The sequence below is a fragment of the Micropterus dolomieu genome, linkage group LG15 (assembly GCF_021292245.1).
Source record: "Micropterus dolomieu isolate WLL.071019.BEF.003 ecotype Adirondacks linkage group LG15, ASM2129224v1, whole genome shotgun sequence".
In the NCBI taxonomy this organism is placed as follows: Eukaryota; Metazoa; Chordata; class Actinopteri; order Centrarchiformes; family Centrarchidae; genus Micropterus; species Micropterus dolomieu.
Window position 1 is genome coordinate 20,953,236 of NC_060164.1, and position 22,483 is coordinate 20,975,718.

Below are 22,483 nucleotides of genomic sequence, written 5' to 3' on the forward strand. Positions count from 1 at the left end.
TTTCTTTTTTTGTCACAGAGATCTCACTGTTTATTGTCACTTTGTAACCCCCCAGCTACTAGTGGGAACACAAACTAGATTCAGCAACTTGCTCTCACACCCAAACAGACACACACACACACATTCACACACACTTTGCTTTACCTTTGCACACAATCTTCTTCAATCTGTCTCTTTGACTCTCCCTCTCTCACACACACACACACACACACACGCACACACACATCAGCTCTGTGGTCTTGTGAACTGTGTGTACTGTCTAGGCTGGCCGGGGTAATCCCGGCCTCCACTAAAGTAGCCGTGTGAGAGGACAGATTGTCAGTTGATCATGGCCAGCCGAGAGCCTTATCCCTTATTGGATCGGCCATGGAGGAGGCTTAGGAATTATCTGAGGCCTCGCTTAATGTGGAGACGGATCACCGCCAGAGAGCCAAGGAGCCTGAAGACATGCTGGGCCTGAGGGGAGAAAAAGACACTGTGCGCATGTGTGTGTGTGTGAAGGAAACCAACAGAGAGGTGTGTGTTTGTGTGTATCAGTATGTAATAGTGATAGAGGCACGTGTGTGTGTATGTGTGCGTGCACAAAGCAACATCATGGCCCACTTAACCCCATCTTGACACCTCTCTCTCACTCCCCTTCCTTGCTTAGTCTGTTTTTTTGCAATCCATTCCTGTCCTCCTCACCCCCTCCCTCCTGTTTCCTGTGTCATTCCCATTCTTTCTTTCTCTTTGCCACTACCCCCTGTCTCATTCTCATTCCTCTTCCTCTCCTTCTTCTTTATCTCTGCCCCCCCTTTTCTTTCTTCTCTTGCTATTCAGTCATTCCTCAGCCCATTTTATGAGCCCCATCTTTCATTTTGCTTTTACATCTATCTGAATTTCTTCCTCCCTCCCTATTCCTCCCTACTCCTCCCTACTCATTCCCCCTCACCGCTCTTTTGCACGCCTTTAAAGATTTTCCTATTATACACTTCCACACTGTTCTTTGCATTCCTTACACTCTGATCATCTCTCTACTTTTTCTTGTTTTCCCGCTCCTCCTCTGTCTCTTTTTTAAGTCATCCTTTCTATTGCCATATACAGCAGCATTTTGTCCTCAGCAGGAGACCTTAAAGAGGCTGATGAAAGAAAGGTGAAAAACAGATATTTTATTTTCCAAAGATAAAAGGAACAGAGCTTAATCTGTGCTTTGTTAAGGAGACTGTTGACCAATGGCTCATATCTCAGAGAAACTGTAAAAACAGCACCTGACATCAGTAATGCATATCATTTAATTGTAAAGCAAACACAGTGGTCATCGGCTGGTCTTATATGTGAACTGACCTTTGTGATGGTAAATGCAGAGTTGTCAGAGACAATTTAGAATATGTCAGACCTTCAAGAGACCACCTGTCATTTAAACAGTCTGAAAAGCAGCAATCGATAGTGCTTTCAGCACAAGCTCACTTACGCAGATCCTGTTATCTTTTAAATTGAAGTGTTCAGGCTCTGTTTAATTAATTCTTGGTACTGAGAACAGAGTAGCGGCCTTGACTCCATCAAGTACTGTTAGTTTAGCTTGGCTTAACTGAGCTATTTTAGGTTGTCTTTCCCAAACAGCACCTGGATCCCCTTCAGATATTTGAAATAGCCCTGTAGCTAATTCCGTCCGCGCTGTCTGATCCATGGCCTTGGAGTGCCTCGGGATCTCTCAGGAAGAACGTCAGCCTGCTGCCACCAAAACCCAAACCTGGCTAATTCCACTCCTGTGCATGTGATTACTCATAACTACTGAGGCCAGATTAGTGCTGCCATAAGTCGTGGAGTTCCCAAGGTCAGCCCCAGGTCACCAGGATGTGGAGAGGTGAGAGGTTAGGACCATGGGATTATACAGTAGATTCAGTGGGTAGCTGCACCCAAGAAATCTGATTGGTTCAGCAGGCCTCCCACCTCCAGTACTGTTGACACACCAGGAATGAAACATGCAAGCAGGCATTTAGGACTTTTCTAAGAAAGCACAGGAAACACATGGACAGCATACAACCGCTTGCAGCGCCTCGTGTTCAGCTGTTTTGTTTTAACCCTACAGTAGGTCTTCATCAGACTATAAGCCATAATGTAGGAAAAAAGATACGTGCTTATGGTGAAAACAGTTGACAGCCTTTTTTAAGATGTAATGAAAAAACTTTTAGAATTAATCATAAAACATCAAAAAATATCAGTTAATGAGGCAAAAACTGTACACAAGGCCTGCAAATCAAATGATAATCACAAATAGTGTTCACAGGGAAATATCATGATTAGATTTCATCACTATTACTACTATTATTATTACTATCCATCAGTTTATTACATTTGAACATTTTACGTGGCCAGAAAACTGCATTCAGTTTTACATTTAAGTAATAACCCTATGATGTACAGTAAATCTAAATAATATGTCCTCCACATGAAATTGGTTTCTCATTGAAGCTACATATGAAGAAAATTAGACTAAAAAAAGACTAAAGTGTGCGTGAAATAATCACTACTGACTGGTCAGGCAGTGTATGAATGCAATTACATGTATTTAAAAACAGTGGTATAGCAGTAGGAATAAGCCACTCCACAGGGAAAAAATAAAGGTTTACAAAAGAACAATTATCAAACCTCCTCATGTTTAAAATGAACACATGGGCATCTGACACGCAAAGCCAGAATACATGGTACACATATACTTTTTAAGAAACTCCTTCTCATCGGATATACTTTTTTGTATATCTTACAGGTTTTAGTTATTCTTAAACTTGCAGTGGCAAGCCAGAGGCATGTTAACAATGTTTCTAGCACACAATCCCAATAAGCTGCACATGGTTTTCGGGGTAAAACCATTGACAAGGTTTAGTGCCTGGGACAGATAACTTTATTAAGCTGATACACACTCACACACACCTACACTGCTTCCTTTCCTCATCTAGTAATTGAAGGTGAGAAATAATTTCATTATCCTCAGGAAGAGTAATCTGCTCTCTACTCCTGATCCCTTCATTTCCTACAGTGCACCGCGACCTGGGAGCCACACACACACACATTCACACACACACAAACAGGCACCACATACTTATCACACATGCACGCACGTACACGAACACACAGGCACACACACATAGTTCCTATCACCCTGGGCTATTAATGTTATTGCAGTTAGGGATTAACCATCCGATTCACATATGCTTTACAAAGCTTTATTACTTAGTGCTGTCTGTCTTGCTCTCTCTCACATACAATGCATGTGCGTGCACACACACACACACACACACACACACAGGCACATAACTTTGTATTAAAGAAAGTTAGCGGACATGAACAGAGCAGAGGCATGTGAAAACATGGAAATAAATATCCAGTTTAGAACTTTACATTATTGGTACTGGACTGAAGTTTTGGGCGCAGAGTTATCTTTAGGGATGTGTAGACACCCAAAAGGAAACAACCTGAACAAAGGGCTTTGTCCGGATTATCCCCTTGAAACCTTCCCCTTCAGGATGGAATGGTGTTACAATAACTTCACTAACCAATTAGATGCCACTCATGACTTGTACATCATCAGGAGTCAGCAGCAGAATTAAAACCAAATGAAACTGGAGATGAGAGTGTGGGGGGGGGGGGGGGGGGGGGGGGGGGGGGGGGGGGGGGGGGGCATCATTTTTCTTCTTCTGCTTGTGTTATTGAATGGTGGATCACAGTTTAATGCTGCATTACCACCCTCTACTGTTCATCTGCACAAGATGTTTTGGGTGGCCCCTTGATGTCAAGTGTCATGGTGACATGCATCCGTGGACACGGGGGGTGGGGCTAAACTGTCATTTTACAGGGCAAAGGTGTGTGGTGGGACATAATTACGTTTTGGGGAAAGTACGGGAAGCATGAGGAAGCAGCTTAAGACACACAATACCCCATGCATGCACATATTCTAGATGATGAACAGCGACTGAAGTTGCTCCAGTGTCTATGATCGGTCCTGCAGAAGATCAGGACTTTTAACTGTTTGTGCCTGCCTGGTGAATACTGAAATTGAATTTTATTACCACTTCTTATTCATCAGGGTAACAAAAGTTGCACCTTAGCCTTTTATTCAATACAGTGACATAGCACTTGACAGGATATCTGAAGTCTATCTTAGGATAATTGTCTTGATCAATGTAATGATTTTTTTATTAAATTATAATTGACATTTCCTTTATTTTGCTGTCTCACTTTTCATATGTGTGTGTTTAATTCATTATAATCTGACCACTCCAGATTTTGAACAGGACTAGTTAGATGTCATTGTTGTCATTTTTTTAAAGCTTAATTATATGGGATCCAGACTATTTTATTATTTAAAACTGAGATGAGAGTACATTTAGGTACTACAGAGGTCCTCAATGTTGCTAATTTAATAAATATGGTTTATTGTCCAGGCTTACTTAAACTTACTTAAAAATTTATTTTTTCCCTTTAAAAGGACAAGGCTAGCAATATTCTTTATTCTTGTTTTCACCAAATCCTTTGCAGCAAAAGTCAACAATGAGCCACAATGTAATTTGCATCTTTCGTTATTACTACAGCTATGTACTGGAGTTTATTTTGAGTCAATCTCTCATCATACACCATTTTGGTGCAATAAATGCTCACTATTGCATGAAATCTTTATTAATCTGTGGCTGAAAAAAGTTCCCAACATATTCCCATTTGAGTAATGTCTTTCCAAAAACTACAATGCCCAGCTGTTTTAGAAAATAACTTTTAAAAATAGTTGACCTTAAATCTGTGTACCATTTTTTTATTTTTGTATTTTTTTGATCTGTGTCCTCAGAAGGAACAAATAGACTTGGGGCCACAAACAAGGTAGAGAAGTTAGAAAGCTTTGGGAGGCTGACCAATGCATTGCTGGTTTTGAACTTTTAATGGGATTTGTTGACAACAAAAAAAGCAGCACAACAACACATACTCATTGAGAATAAAATATCTAAAATCATTAAGAATATAAATATCAGATAAAAGAAAACATTTATATGCATAACAAGAGCAGCGCTCTACATATAGTATACTGTTACTGTGCCAGTTGACCGTATAAAGTTTTCCATACAGGGTGACAAGCGCCTGGCTGAAGGGGAATAACACTCTTGACACTCTCTAGACACAGTATAACTACTCTGGCTGTCATTGTATTTGTATGTGTGTGTGTGTGTGTGTGTGTGCTGTCAGGCCAAGACGTAGAAAGCTTGTTTTTTTTTTCTAATGGGGAAAAGGAATATGTGGACATTTTATCAATAGGCATTATTAAATCCTGCTTGCTTGAGCTAATCTTGGCGGACCGGAGCGAGGGGAAAGGGAGAGCAAGAGGGAGAGAGAGAGAGATAGACACAGAGAGGGAGAGGGAGAGAGCAGTGATGTCTGCCCTATGAGGTGAAGAGAGACCGTCTGTAAGCCGCTTATTATATCGACTACCACCTTTTCTCTCCTCCTCCTCTAACCCTCCCTCCCCAGTTTTCTCTCCTTACCTCGCTCATTTTCTATCTCTGCCTCCCTCCCTCTCTTGCTTTCTCTCCCTCATTCTCTTTTCTCAACAACTCATAAACACACACAAACACACAGACACGTATGTGCACACAAACACACACACAGGCCGCGCCAAGCCGAACCTTCTTGTTCAAAGCCAGAAGCAAAAAGCTGAAGTTTTATTCAAATGAATGTTTACTTTTTCTACTGCCAAGATGTGTGTGTTTGTCTGTGTGTGTGTGTGTGTGTGTGTGTGTGTGTTGAGAGAGAGAGAGGGAAAATAGCACCAAGCATGCAAGTGTGCGCGTTTGTGTGCGCATGTGTTAGTGTGTAATATGCACGGCAGAAGGAGAAGGGCTGACAGTAGGTGATAAGCCAGACAGGCCTGCGCGCTGTGATTATCACCCACCGGACCCCCTGTCACACATACACACACACTTGCATACACAGTGCCCAATGAGAGAGTGTGTTGCAAGGATTTAGGATAGACAGAAGGACTGACAGACAAACAGAGGCAGAGAAGCCTTGGATCACAGGCAAGGTGGAAACCACAAGAGAAGCAAATGAAGACAGACTGAAAACATACTATGCATCCAATTATGTTTCACTGAACACTCATTGTTTTTATTTCGGTTTTATATCAATATTAAGGTGTTTTGATGTTGAGACACTGGAATCAAAGCCCTTTGTCACACAAGAGATGCTAAATAAATGCCTGTAAATAAAGATCTGTCACTGAAATGGATAAACATCAGTCTCTAACTCTTTCTCTGTCTCTCTCTGACTTAGGTGTGTGGCCATCTGAAGAGGTGATGGCTCATTACTGTCTGCAGAAACGTTTCATGTTCAAGTGAGTTATTCTTCTTGTTAAACCTGCTCACTCCCATCGTCAAAAGACTCAACAGTTTCACCAATAAAACAAGGATTAACAGCTGTGATTAATTACATTGATCGGGATTTGCAGCTTTGTATTAAGTTTGTATAGCTTCTGTTTAGCATTTTCAGATGGTGGAACTGCATTAGAAAATGCTGTTGGAAAAGTCACTTTGAAAATGTTTCTCGTATTCAGTAAAATTAAAGAGAAAATTGAAAACACAAATTAGCAGCAGGGAGGTGCAGGCGGGGGAAGGTAAAGTAGCAACATCCTTGAAAATGCTAACACACAGCTGTTGCGAGATAACGGTATCTGTTTCACATTTTATCAAATGTAATTACACCAAAATATATCAAATCCTCTACATTTAACCTGCTAATTTTCTACATTTTGTAAGTTCATAAATTCAGTAATCAGAGAACATGTCAGCACCACCACTTTCCCAAAATGCCTCTAATTTAAATCTAACTGTGACCGGCAGTAAATGCTTGGTACTTGTGTCATTCGGTGCCTTTTCCATGCCACGCTGTGTTGTTCTGTGTTGCTCTTTCCCCTGCCCTCATCTGCTGAGCACTGTCCTGCCCTGCGGCACAGGGCTGAAAAAGCACCCAGGCACCTTTGATTTCCACTCAAGGTGGAACGTCGCCCTTTGATTTCCTGTTTTAACATTCAAGAGGCGGGAGCCGAGGAAGAGAGGGGTATTGATCAGAGCAACGTAGTGAAGGTCAGCAAGAGAGGGAGGGAGGCAGGGAGGGATGAAAGAGGACAGGGGTAGAGATGGAGGGGAAGGGGAGATGAAAGGAGGAAGAGGATAGAGAGAGGGGTTGAATGAGCATCCAAGCTACAGGACTCTGTGTGTGTGTGTGTATGTGTTTTCTCAGATTCCCGCTGATTGAGCTTGTGCTTCTCAATGTTCAGTATTCAGCTTTCAGGTTGATGGCTGAATTGATATTTCTTACCCTGCTGTTTTTACTGTGTGTGTATGTGCATGTGTTTGTATGATAGCATGCACTTTTGTGAGTGTGTGTGTATATATATCTGTGTGCATCTACTGTACAGTATGAGCGTGTGTGTGTGTGTGTGTGTGTTAGTGCTAAACTGCTAGGTTTGGCACAGCAAGGTGAACATTACTCCAACTTTTCTCTCTCTCCCTCTCTCTCTCTCAGGGGTGCAGTGTGTGAGTTAGGAGGAGGAATGACTTGTCTTGCTGGACTCATGGTAAGTGACGCACACGCACGCACGCACACACACACACATATATTTATGCAGGAGAAGTGGCTTTGCTTCCCTAATAAAATCGACCCTCACCAGTCAATACACAAACAGCATGGGCACACAGTATCCATAACTATTCCTATTCATATCATTCACTTCCCGTGTATGTATGTGTGTGTGTTTGTGTACCTTCACAAGTGTATGCATGCTCTCTCTTTACCCACATTAAATTAAAAGTAAGTCACATGTCTTCTCTAAAGTGTTGGACCACCTTGGACCATATTCACCATATTCACAGAACATGTTATACCTATAGCTAGCTCCTAGCTGCTTGAATTACTTGAATAACAATAAAAGTATGGGCGTATCCAAAATCAAAGTTTAAGTTTAGTGCTGTAAATGGCTCCTAAGTCTATGAACAGTTGGGGTTTCCAAGGCAACACACTGTGTATGTCGGCCCATACAGGTTGTGTCTCCTCATGCCACATTCACACATTTTTTTGTCAATTAGCTTTCTCTGTTAAATTATATTGGCCTTAATTGTTAATATGGCAGCAGTATTTGTACCTCTTGCTATTGTATGTTTATGCTGAACTAAACAACACATACTGAACCAAGATCAGTCATGAAACACAACATAATTTATAGTAACAAGGTTCACCATGCTTTTTCTCTTAGCTTAAGAGTTCTCTGCTTAGTAAATTGCTGAATCTGAAACATTTGATTGTATGAAAACATTGATGCATCTTATAACAGCACCTGGTACTTGCCTACCATGACGCTGATTTGTTGGATTAATGGCAAATTGCAATTAAAGCAACACTATCTGAAAATTGCAGATTTTAAATTGAAAGAAAAACTTGTGCGGTGGAGCTTTTCTTCCAAGTAATCTTATATTTTCAGAATTAGAGTAGGTTGTCCAGATGTGAAGCCAGTTTTTATGATTAACAGGATTGTTTTTGTACAAGATATAATGATTATTTTATGCTCTTTCTTTATCAGCACACTCACAAAATCACCAGACTGCGTGAGTAGTGACACCTAGCTATATGAACTAGCTTGGGTCTTAAAAGCTGTCCTGTATTGACACAACACACACACACACACACACACACACACACACACACACTGACACACTCAGATATACCACAGTCTGTCAGCCATAGGGTTTATTAGCCAGGTTCTTAAGGGCCCCTCCACATAGCAGGCGTTAATGTCCCATCGATCTGCTAGATGCCATTCTGTGTGGTGTGTGTGTGTGTGTGTCTGAAAGCCTGGTTTTATCTCTTGGCACTCAATACACCATGTTTTGACATTGGTGGCTTGAGATGGAGTCCTTCCTTCACACCTCTCCTCATCCCTCCTTCATCCGTCACTGACACCACATTGAAGTTTTTTTCTCTGTTGTCCTCGTAAACATTTCATTAATTATTCCATTAGTTGTTGTATTTCGTCTCTCCCTGTCAACCTGCTTTTTGTCATTCATTCAACCCCTTCCATAATCAGTTATTTTCTTTTTTATACCATTTTCACGTCCTGATTTTGATTGCCCCTTCCTTTTTTACACATCCTCCAGCAGTGTCCTGTCAAACTGCACTCTAGATTTCAGGATAATTTTAAAGGTAATACCACATCTTTGTGGTAAGCGTCCATCTGCAGTACCTTGCCACATGCAATCAAATGAAGATATGTCACCTTAACATTTGTAGCCTCAAACCTGAAATAGATGAAATTAAGCTTCTCTTGGCACACTTGAAAGCTCATGTCCTTGACATTACTGAGTCATGGTAAACCCCCCGTATCCCTGGCAGTCCACTCTGCTTTAATCTGCTATGATCTCTATCACATGCACTGAGGTTTTTAGCCACCCTTCCGAAGTGGCTCCACGGATGGCAATGTAGGTTGGTCAGTCAGTTGGTGGCTCGGAGTGAAATGTCTTGACAACACATAAATGGATTGCCATGAAATGTGGTACAGACAGTGCTCCCGAATTGCATTCCTACCAGTCGCAACATTGTACTGTTTTTTATGGTAATTAGCAAATGTCAGCATGCTAACACGCACTGAACTAAAATAGGAAACTTAAACATAGTAATATAGTCATAATGAGCATGTTATCAGCTCAAAGCAATGATGTGCATAAGTACAGCCTCACAGAGCCACAGCATGGCTGTAGACTTTTAATCTTGTATCTCTTTGTAATGTAGGCTTTGTTGAGAATAAAATCAGTGGAGTCATAAATTGTTACTTGATAATCCAGAGCAAACCCTCTGAAATTGTGACCTTAAAATTCACACACATTAACTAAATAAAATATTTCAGTTGTGAAACCCGTTAGTTCATAATGTCTCAAACTCCTAATCCAGAAATCTCTCTCCCTCAAAAGATACAGATCTGTAACATTTGGGAAGAATAAAGCAAATCTCATCGTCAAGATCAGAAACAAATGTGCTATTGAACTGTGTAAACCTGAAGTAGCATTTCATAGTCAAAATGTTCAAATTGCTTTTAAGCCAATATGGCAAAAAGAATACCTGTATTCAAATCAAGCTTCATAGCACTTAAATAAGTGAAGCTGAGAACATTGTGATAATCTTCAATGATTTCCTTATTTTCTTTGTTAATAACTCGGCTCTTCAGTTTTCCATGACTCTGTTCTACAGCACTCTACTTATTTTCCCTCCCCGAACTTCTTTCACACTTCTTACTTTTCAGACTGTATACATCCAATCTCTGTATCAGACTGTGTGTCTCTCTTTCTTGTGGGAAATCTGCTCAAATTATTTCCCATCTTTAAATCTGATGGCCCAACTGTTATTTCAAATCAATTTATTAAACTAGAAAGGTTAATATGACTTGATGAACACTTAATAATCAGTAACAAAACACCTCAAAAATAACAATAAGTTATAAATAATTTCCTTGTGAATATGTTTTTCATTGTGACCAATAAGCTATTGTAGTGTTTCAGGGAAGATATCTATTGTCAGTGGCTTCAAAAACTGTTGAAAAATAAATCTGTTTTATGATGTGACAGCGGTTTGATATCGGACCAGCACTATACCGAGCACTTAACTGCAGCTGACATTTTGATAACCTGTGTTTAGATTAAGATGTTTGTGATCATTTGATGTAACCTTACTCTGCATGCGTGTATAGCAGGTGACGGGTGGTTGCTCATGGTTTGCAAGGTTGGGCTCTTGATCTTTCAGCTGGATGCTCTGGTTCATCCTGGAGGCCCCTTCCTCTATTTGAGCAGATGGTGGAACGCATGGCACTCAGTGACCCCCTCATACACCCTGCAGGGCCTTAACATGTGTGCATGTGTGTGTGTTCTGTTTGCTTCAGAACTGTTCATACACTTGATATGCTACATGATATATTTTTTTACATTAAATCTAACATATAGCATTTCTGTGCATTCCAACACAATAGCTACTTGCACTTATTCTCACCTATGGGTATACACATACACACACACACACACACACAAACACACACTTAACAGAAATTGACAGCCTGACACACACTTGCTGATATAAAAAAAGCATCTGCAAAGAAAAGAGAATGTGAAAAGATGGGGTTATAGTAAAGCACACACCTCTCTATCTACATCTCCCTCACACAGAGACACACAGCGCAGCACAAAGCTGTCTATCCATTCTCCCGTCTCCCTCCCTCTGCCTCTTTTTCTCTCTGTCGCTCACAGTCTGCTCTGCAAAGTTATATGAAGGGCATCAGCCAGGCCCGGCGAGCCGGGTGCAGAGTGACAGCGGCGAACGGAGTGATGGCTCGGCCCGATAAACACCCAGCGTCAAATGAAAAGGCTCTGCGCTTGCCATCATCCCCTGTCACAATGCAATTACTGAACAGAGTGATAGCAAGATAGCAGCCCCCACCGCTAGCCACAATGATAAAAGTATTGACTGATTTGATTGAATGATTAAAATAATGCAGACATAAAAATGGGGTGAAGATAGAGAGGGAAATGGCAGGGAGGAGAGGGAGCAATAGAGAGAGAGGGTGGGGCGGGCTGGGCTGCCAAGAGTGAAGCTTTGTAGATATGGTTATGTCATTATAGTGTGTGTGTGTGTGTGTGTGTGTGTGTGTGTGTGTGTGTGTGTGCGCGTGTGTTCAGCTGTTTGCTTCATCTAAGGGTGCTTTTGTTTTTGTTCTTTTGTTCTGTGTTGTTTCATTTCTCTGTCTCTTTCCTGTTTCTCTGTCTCTCAGGTTGCCATTTGTGCTGACGTGAAAGAAGTTCTGCTATCAGATGGGAACGAGAAGTCCATTCAGAGTATCCTTTCATCGTCCTCGCTCCCACTCATTTGGTCTATCCCCTTTATCTTTGCCTCATTCCTCTAGCTTACAATTATGTATATGCATTAATTTTGATTTATTTACAGTATGTAAAAAATGTGTCTTTTTTATTGGGTTTTCAATATGGCTATATATAAATATATATATATATACCCAGGCACATGTGGCTTTTGGACATTGCCATTCTACAGTGCGTGTTATACTGAGAAGGGTTGTTATTATATTGTCATATGTCATTTGTCATATATACGTATATCAGTGAGGGCAGGCTAAATAATAAAGAAACAACTGTGTAAAATGCAATACAACCTCCAAAGTAATAGTACGTAAAAAATAAAACAAACTGTTTCAGCAAAAACTGAACTTTATTACCTTAATTCAGGTATGATTTATTGCAGCAGTATATTAATCTCTTTGACGCTATGTGATTAATTTATATATATATATATAAATTAATCACATAGCGTCAATATATATATATATATATATATATATATATATATATATATATATATATAAATCTTTTTCAGAGAAAAAGAGAATATTAAGGCAATTAACAACAAGGAACATCAGTTGGGGGGAAAAGACAAGAAAAAACAATTGGTGTACTCTTCAAAGGTTTCTATGGCCATCCATTTATACAATTACATTGTGTTTTCAGAATTATATAAGACAAATGTTTAACTAAAATAAAAGTCATTGACGTGTCATGTGGGTCCCCTCTGTGCTGTGAAGGATCTGTTTAAACCTACTTGTTTTCCCTAACATACCATATCGGATTTTCTCTATATACAGTACAAAGTACTAGAGAGCTCTGTGAGCCAGGTTTCAAAACAGGGGGATTGGTTTTCTTTGCGATGACTATACCATACTGGAATGACAAAGTTTTCCAATGGCTTAGAGTTTCTAGCTGTTGTGGCCAGCCTAGAATAGCCATAATCATCAGAGTAGCAATGAAAAACTTATCTTATACTTAAATCAAGATTTATTTCTTACGTGATCTATTTTTTCAGTGGCACTGCTGTAGCTATGAAGTGACTCTTATTCAGTATCATAAACAAAAAGTAGACAGTGTGCTGTAACCTTGGTTTTTCAGCCCTGAAATCAGAGATTGTGTTGGAGTGAAAGAAGAATAGCCATCCACCTCTTTTATCTTTGGGCAAAAGCAGCAGATGGGGCACCCACAGTGACAAATACCCACCACTAGCGCTCAACATGGCATCTACCAATCCTAGCTGCCCACAATGCCATGTTAAGAGCACAGTAATTGCCATCCTGTCAGATTTTGTTTGAGATTTCATCTAATGCTAAGGCTAGGGTTGGGACTTGATGAGTGTTTTAGAAACAGGAACAATCAAGGTTTGTTTAAAATGTTTTTGTGTGTGGTTAAGGTTTAGGCCTATAATTAAGTGGACAAATCTTTAGGTGCGATTTTTTTGCCAAGATTTTGTTCCTTGAGTGGGTTATTGATCAACTCTGTCAGCTTGCAAACCATCTTGGTCTTCTTTTCTACCCATTTCACACTTCTCCTTGTCTGATCTCCTTTCTAAGGTCTTGTTTTTCTTCGCTTCCCATCTTCTTTCATCATTCTTGTCCCTTTTTCTCCCATCCTCCCAAATCTTGCTTTATTCACTCAACAACTTAACAGACAACAAAAAGAAGCTCTGTAGCTCTTGCTACAGTTGATTCACAAAAGCAGGAAATATAAATACGCATTTCTTCCCCATTGACCGATATGGTACTTTCCATATTTAGCTGTGCTTACAATATCTCTGTCTCATCCAGCTACAGTGCTCCTTTACTGATCACAATACGACCAAACAATAACACTATGGAGCCTGTAAAACACGCACACACTTGGGCACACAAACAATACACCATTGACCGACTGCTTTGTTTCACAGAACAAACACATAAAGAGAATTGTAAGTGAAATCATAGCGAGAATGGATCGAACACACACAGAAAGAGAGAGGGAGGGTGAGAAAGACGGATAATTTGTTCTGGGCTCAGCCAAATTGGCCCATTCACATACTGCAGGCACTGTGTGGCATTTCCTCTCGCTGAGGAAGCTGTTGGTCTTAGCCTTGTGCTAATGGCCACTGTTTGTCTCACATGCCATTATTGTGCGGCTAGTGTTACAATAGAAAAAGATAGTGGATTGTGATATGGCTCGTTTTTATACAGTGAAATAGATGAGAAGATATGCGGGAAAAAGAAGTTGTGAATAGACGACATTTTGATAAATCTAGATAATAGATTTTTCCCTTTCCTTAGAAGCTGTTGACCTTGTTTAAAGTGCACACATAAACACACCATAGAGAAGAGGGACACTGTTGCTGTGACCTTGAATACTCACGTTGAAAATCAATTGAAATGTTCCATTAAGAATGATTGATGCATGTCATTGGCTGTTACTTGTCTACTTCAAGTGAAGGGAGCAAATATTCTTTCACTTTAATGTTCAATAGTACTCATATCTCTCTCTCTTTTTCCTGTTGTCTCAACTTTTGTGTTTGTGTGCGCGTTTGTGCATGTGCTGACCTCTCCCCTAGTGGTGTGCTGGTGATGAGATTACAGTAAGCTGTTCTGCTCTTCACCGTGTCATCCCTATGCTTAACACACTGATGCACAGGTGTCCAGCATGTGTGTGTGTATGTTGTGTTGCTATGCTCGTGCATATGCGCTTGTATATTACTGTGCGCTAACTTACATACTATTGTGGCCTGTCTGGGAGGCCTCTTTGATTTTGGATTGGCTCTCTGGCTATCAATCCATCTATCAACTTATCACGCATTCCTGCTCTCTCTCTCTTGCTCTCTGTCTATGTCGATTGGATTTGTCTCAGCTCTTTGCAGGCTTTAAAGACAAGGAAATCCTAATTGAATTGCTTTGCAACTCCACAAGCCAGTGTATTACTAGACAAATTGACATCAATCGCCCTGCCTTTGTGTGCGTTCATCTGCGTGTATGTGTGCGCATGCGAGAGGGACTGTGTGAGTTTGTGTTTCTGCGGTTAAAAGCCTTCCCATTGATCTAGCTAGAGGCTGCTGTGATCTGCTTCTGCAGGCTGCCCCCTATTCCTGGTGATCATCTCTCCTCACTCATGCTGTTTCTGTGTGGGTTTCTACCATATGTGTTTTTACCTAAACACGGTCTTGCTCAGAGATTGTGTCTCTTGTATAGATCTTTTGCAACATGATACACAGACTTCTCCAGAAACCTTAAACCGAATGTCTTGTGATGGAACAGTCTGCAGTTTGAATCTTATCACTCAGTAAGGGAAATGTGAGTGGTAGAGGTAGATGACCAGAGTTCTTACTTCCATCCTTGCCTGTCTTTCATTTTTTCCCCTGTTAACGTAATTTTGGGGGGTTTTTTTCCATATCAGAATAGAGGGTCTAATGATAGAGGGTGTCGTACTGTACAGATTGTGAAGCCCCTTGAGGCCAATTTGGGGTATGTGATATTTAGCTATATAAATAATATTGACTTGACTTCAGTACATATATTTTTAACAATGACTTCTCTAAAATTGTTATCTACTGTAAACATCTCTGGCCATATGCACTGTATTCAAATAGAGACAACATTTATTTAATATAATATAGGATCTTTGAGCATTTTTCTACAGTTGAGGATGTAATATGTGTGTCTATGATGAATCCTTGACCGTGGCACGTCAGATGTACGAGGGCTCGTCGAGAGAAACGGGCAAGCTGGAAATTTTGGGTCAACGCGTGTATCTGCCAGGTGAGACCATTTTCTTAGCTCTTTTTGGTGCATGCTCCTTATGGAAAGATACGATGCCTGACCTGGAATGTGTGTAGTGCTTGTTAAAAGGTCCTCAGATATTTACACCTTGAATGGGGCCGCATCATGGTGTAACAAGTAAACATACTGTACTGCATTGTACTGCCATGTAGTGCATGTTGCCTTGAGTGCTTGCATTTTAGTTTGCGTGGCCGCAGTAGGAATGTAAAACCCTAGCCATGGCTGGATTCTATTCAACACAGATACAGTGTTGCACAATAATGTGCATGGTAAGCAAGGGACACATAACACAATACATAAGAGATGACTTCCCCAACTGTACAGTTTGAGAGTGAATTACTGTGGAAGAGAAGGCAATTGTGAAAATGTGTTGATTTATAGACGTATACATCTGTTTTCAACTCTTAACAACTTGAGTTACTCTTTAACCAAACAACATATTATCTACTATTTTTTCATAGTGTTAAAACCTTATTCTAATCTCAACCAAAATGTGTAAGTTTCCTATTTTAGACACCTAAATGTAATCATCGCCCTAACTTCAGGTCCTGTACAGTATTTGACTATTGGCTAACATTTTCACATGAAGGGGAAAAAGGGGAAATAGTTTTGTTCAATGTGTGCTATTGTCAATGATCTGTAAATAATGGTTGTGGACCAACTTTAGATGGACAACACATCTTTATACCCTTATATTGTACAAATATATTGTATGCATTCTATGAATAGATAATTTAAAATTCAATTTGTTTGGTTTAATGTCTGTCAATTATAAATGTGTGAAAAATGAACAACAAAAGATCAAACCTGGTTACATACATACTGTAATACCCACTTCAAGTGGATTGTGTGTGTGTGTGTGTGTGTGTGTGTGTTTACATGCACACAGAGTCAGCCAACCAAAACGATTCCCTTTAAGAGGGAGTTCTAATCCAGAAACTATTGAGAGAACTTTCCCCTACCCACACACACACTTAATATGCAAGGACTGGCTAAAACGTACTTAATTGTTGTCCCTGTTTCAGAAAAGACTGAATGTTTCGCTCCCCTTGCTCTTCTTCCCTCTCTCTCCCGCTCTCTCACTCCCCCCCCCCCCCCCCCCCCCCCCTCTCTGTTTCTCCCTCCTGCACATATTTACATGAGTGGAAGATGGAGTGAAAAAGTAAACGTATAATTAGGCTACATTACTTTGATTGTTTTCTTTTCAGATTATGCCTGCTGTCATCGCCGCACCGCGAGAGAGGGCGAAGGGCATGATGTGATTGGACAAGGGGAGGGAGAGGGAGGGGCATGTCGCGTGATGGTGTGTGCACATGCATGCGTATGTGTGTGTTGGGACCTCCTGCCGCGAATCGAGATTGTGTTTCTAGCGGGGCCTAATGTTTTGTTTACTGAGTGTTAATAATGCCTAATTAATAATCCCCCACTCTGCCTAACAGTCTGAGAGAGAAAGAGAGAGGGGAAAATGGTGTGGAAATAGAGATGGAGGAGAAGGCTGTAGACTGTACGCCGCGTCAGCACAGCCCTTACACAGTCTGGAAAAACCAAATTATAGCCAAAGAAAAACACATTAACCACTAGTAATGTACTACGCCTTAACTTAAATGCTGTTTAGCACTGAAGAGACAATACCATGTGGCAGATTGTCCAAGTACCATGAGTGATCAGTAACTTTAAAACTGATGAAATACAGACTGACTGACCACAACCTGGTCATTGACCCTGGTGGACACATACTAACCGGACAACCCAGAGAAAACAGATAATGTCAGTTCTGCTAACAACAAGAAATAGAGACATGTGGAAAAAACTGACAATGCCATAGAAGCACCAACATATGTGTGCGCTTGAAACTGACATTTGTCAAAATCTTTTTATTTTATATTATGTCTTTATAATATATTTTATGGTTCTCGCTATTCCCAGTTCATTGCAACCAATTGGTTGTCTTTTTTCCTAATCCCTATCTGAATCAATATACTTATAAAGCATGTAGCCTACAGCCTGCTTTGGCAATGATCATGCCAATAAAGAAAGAAACATGAAGAGTGAGGACTGTGTGGATGTGTGTGTGTGCGTCTGTGTGTTCATACGGTATAAATGTCAAGTGTCATGTCAGAGGCTCCGTCTCTTTACCTCACAGATGACATGTCTTCCCTCCCTGACACTTTGTCCGAGTCTCTACTGAAGCAGAAAAGCAGTAGGTGTCGGGGAGCAAGAAGCTCAAAGTGTTGGAAAGAGAGAAAAGCAGTAGTGAAGGACAAACTGCTGTTGCTTGCTGTGCAGATTCATGAACGCTGGCTTCCTCCAGTCACCAGCTCTGCGGATAGTAAACTTTGCTCTCTGTTTTATGTGTGTGCTTACAGGGTGGTGAGGTGGGACTGTGAGTCGGACATTTCAGCACTGGAGGATCACTTTGACATTGTCATGTGTGCAGACTGGTAGGTTCACACACACACACACACACACACACACACACACACACCTCTACGTGTGCATTCATGGCATTAATTTTCACTTTTGCGTGACAGTTCTTTCATGGCCCCCCACCAGCGCCTGGACCTACCCCTGCCAGTTCTATACACACATACACACACACACACACACACACACACACACACACACACACACACACACACACACACATGCTCAGATGCCCGCCTGCCTCCATTTTACACCAAATTGCCTCGTTTTCATGCTTGGTGTCCCAGCAAATGGATGACTTAGGCAAATTGCAAATAATTGCGCCTTGACAAGGAAGGAGACACAGTAAGATGAAGAAAGAGTTGAGGGTGTATGGAGGGAGGAGTAGAAATGGAGATGGAAATGGAGAGATAGAGCAACATAAACATAACAATTAGCCCATTGGTCATTGAAATTTAGATCTTGTGGCAAATCAAGAATTACATCTTTTATACCGCTCAATTGTACTGCGTGAGGTAAAATGCATCAAAAGTTTCAGTGTATCCTGCACAGCGACATCCTTGGAAAAAATATGAAGAAAGGAAAGAATGAAAACTCAGAAAGCAATTGAGAGTTTTCACTGCTCCATACTTTTACTTTTCTTTGCAGTAAAGCTATCAAAAACGATGGATTGTGCAACCTTGACTTGTTTACACACACAAAAACACTCAGGGCTATAGTGGTAAATTAAATGGAAGTACATCTTGCTCATGCAACTACTGCATCCTAGGCCCAGCCAGTAGAAACTTGCATAGAAACTTGCAGTATCTACTAAATAGTAAATAAAATAAAGAGAAAAGAAAAATCAAACATGATCAGTTTCATACCCTTTATTATGGATACATGTTTTAAGCATATCATCTTCAAAGTGATGAAGAATTATAATGTGTTTGCTTGTGTGCCTACACTTTAAACTGTTTAATACTTTGACCAAGTATTAAAAGATGTTAGGACTTAAAAATATAAATGATCAATATTTAAATAGAAACAGATGTAGAAACCTTTAAGTAACACTTGCAGCAGTCCTTAAAGTCAGCAGACAGATATTGGGAGTCCAGAGGGTATACAGATTATGTGGTTGTGGAAGCAAAATCTGAGGTGTGTGAGGAGTTCGCGCAGGACATGGAAAGGGACTAAAGGCAAACCTTTAGATGACTCTGGAGGGAAAGCAGGGACTTGCCCAGAGTGTTTTACCAGGAGAAGAGAACTACTGACTTTGACTGGTGAAATTGTTGGACGATAAAAGAAACACTTTGTGGACCTTCTGAACTTGAGCATTACACCTTCTGTGGAGAGGTCAGAAGACTCGGAGGAAGCCTTACCTAACTTCCTAGTGGAGCTCACTCAGGCAGTGGGAAGGTACCAAAAGTGGATGAGGTTCACCCTGAGGTGCCGAAAGCCCTAGACAATTTCAATTCAGTTACATTTTATTTTGTATAGTGCAAATAACGTTATTACAGGGGTGCTTGTCATATGTAGCAGGTCTAGACCACACTATAATATTATTTACAGAGACCCAAAAGTTCCCACCATGAGCAAGCACCTGGCAACAATGAAGGAAAGGAAAAACTCCTTTTTAAGAGACAGAAACCTCGAGCAGGACCTAGACTCAGGGCGGGCGGCCAACTGCCTCGATTGGTTGGGGTGAAAGAGGTAGAAAGGGAGGTGGGGAGAACACATGCACAATGCAAGTTAAACATAGCAATGTAACGTAATGGCAATAGTAATAATAATATTCAAAAAATATAATAGTAATAATAAGTAGCGATAATAATGATAGTAATAATAGGACTAAATATAATAATTGTAGCAGCGGGTGTCAAACAGAAACATAGAGGCAGTAGATGGGAGCTCTTCAGCTCCGGAGGCAGAAATACCTGCAGAAAGTGAAAGGAGAGAGGAGAGAAATGAGAAAGTGCAAAATTACAGGAGAGAGAAGATGTCGAGTTAGTAACAAGCATTAATGGGATAAGAATGCATACGGATGTAGAGAGAGAGGAGGAGAGGAGCTCAGTGCATCATGGGAAGTCTCCCAGCAGTCTAGACCTATAGGAGAATAACTAATATCAAAAGGCAACACACAGTAGTAATGGACTCACCAGGCACGACTCAAGGTGGTTCACAAAATAAACAGTTTATTGAACCCAATCCAAAAAGTCTCAGGTAGCAGTACTAAATCACAGAGCAGAAGTTGGAGTCAAAAAACGGAGAGCTAAGGTCAAACACACAAGAGAGCGCACACTGAGAAATCGCTAGGACACTGACACAAGGGATCAAGACGAACTGGCACTGAAACAAAGGGGAAGTGGGTAGATATACACTGAGGCCAGGGACACAACGAGGCACAGGTGAAGCACATTAGGGCCAGGACAGGTAATCACACAGAGCAGGAAGGCAGACAAAGACGTTCCAACAGACCGCAACAATCTAACTGCGGGAGCTGGGCATGACAACTAAGTGATGGTTCAGGGTTCACCTGAGCCAGACCTCACCATAATCTTTGTCAAAGAGGAAAGTCTTAAGCCTACTCTTAAATATGGAGATGGTGTCTGCCTCCCGAAGCCAAACTGGGACGTGTTTCCAGAGATGAGGAGCTCGGGCTCCCTTTCTACTTTCGGACAGTGTTGGGCTATCTTGGTTGACATGTCTCTTCAATATACATGGAGGTTCAGGAAGGTGTCTAATGACCAGCATGGCAGTTCCACTTTTTTTAGGACTGGTCATGGAACAGTGGACCAACTACTTTTCCATTTACATCCATTTACCACTACACCTGCACACTCACATACACACGTGCACTGCACATACAAACACACACATGCTGAGAAGATGGAAATGCTGTCGGTTGAAGCGAAAGTACTTGACTGTTTACCACCTTCACAAACACCGAACAAAATTAGCTTGTGTACAGTATGTGTGTATCTATCTGCACGAGTGTGTGCATGTGTGCTAAGTGCAGCATTAGCAAACGCTGTTATCATTATTGTAATGTCACGGTCATTATAGGTAATAGTCAGGTACAACACCCAGAGAGAGAAAGAGAGCAGGCAGCTAATAGAGGATATTTTACACTGGACTAGTGTATATGCACATGTGTGTACGATAGATAGAAGCAGATAGTGTGAGAACAGAGTAAATTGCATGTAGACTTTTGATATCGCAGGTTCTTCAGATTTCCTGTGCGGTGTGTGTGTGCTGCAAGCGATTTTCTGTGTGCCATCTTTTTTGCGTGTGTGTGAGAGAGTGAGTGATTGTGTGATGATTGCAGTGGTGGTGGTTGAAGAGTGATGGCTGACCGATTAACGGGCGCATCATGGTGATGATCACCTGCGAAAAGGTCAACAATGCAGCTTCCACTCCGAATAATTATAGCTCCTACAGGCAGCACTGGAACCAACGCTGAGAAGAGAGGGGAGCAGGAGAGAGGAGTAAGGACACGAAGACTTGTAACATTGTATATCAGTAGTCCATTATGTCCTAACTTCTTTGGATATCTTGCCTATTCTTGATGAGGGTGTATTATGCAAAAGAAGAACTGTCGAGTCTTGGAGTAGATTTTGCCGTTCGATGTGTTATTTAAGTGCTATTCAAGTATGAATCTGCTCAGCGCTTTACCAACTTTATAATGTGATGAAACGGCGCCACTCGAACAAGACATTATAAATTGTCTGCGTGATGTCACAATTGGGGAAAAGGTCTGAATCATAGGTTGGTATAATGCTAGATGTGGTCTAGATATTAAATGTCATTGCCAGTCACAGTAGCTGTTGAATAAAAATAGCACTACAGTTATGTCAAATGACTTCTGCTGAATAACCTTGCCACCAGTGTCCTTCATAGAATATACTGTATATACAGCATTCATACCAGTTTGTCTAAAAAAAAATAGCTGCTGCTAGCAGTCATTTTACATAAAGTCACCTACCCCTTTCTAGAAATATATTTTACTCTAGAAAGCTTTTTTCACATGAATCTGCCGAAGTAGGAAAGTTTCTCGGTACTCACCCTAAATGTCAAATTCACTTGATTCACATGTACATACAAGCAGGATTTTGTGACATCACGACTTGCTTGTAGCCAATCATGATCCAAGATGAAACTTGTGTAAGAGATGTGGAAATTTGAAACCTCCAGTGCACATACACTACGAATGGACATTTTGTGTCAAGACTTTTTGTGTAGTTAATTGAGGAAATAATCAAGTCTTATCAGTTTTCAAAAAGTGTTATCAATGACAGTGAATATCTAAGTAATTCACAGAGAGAAAGACAGTAGTGCAGGGATAATGAAGTGTTGTGTGCCTCCTCACATCTTTTTGTGTGTGTGTGTGTGTGTGTG

At 40.8% G+C, this 22,483-nt stretch overlaps 1 protein-coding gene across 2 annotated transcripts in view; it reads left to right on the plus strand.

Annotated features, from left to right (window-relative positions):
* The window catches only part of camkmt (calmodulin-lysine N-methyltransferase), a 117,392-nt gene that overhangs the window by 73,912 nt on the left and 20,997 nt on the right, over positions 1–22,483 (plus strand). For both annotated transcript variants that reach the window (XM_046070052.1, XM_046070053.1), the window contains exons 4-8: positions 6,292–6,352; positions 7,543–7,594; positions 11,822–11,885; positions 15,595–15,661; positions 18,049–18,123. In XM_046070052.1, the coding sequence (XP_045926008.1) occupies positions 6,292–6,352; positions 7,543–7,594; positions 11,822–11,885; positions 15,595–15,661; positions 18,049–18,123 (319 nt within the window). The remainder of the gene's footprint in view (positions 1–6,291; positions 6,353–7,542; positions 7,595–11,821; positions 11,886–15,594; positions 15,662–18,048; positions 18,124–22,483) is intronic.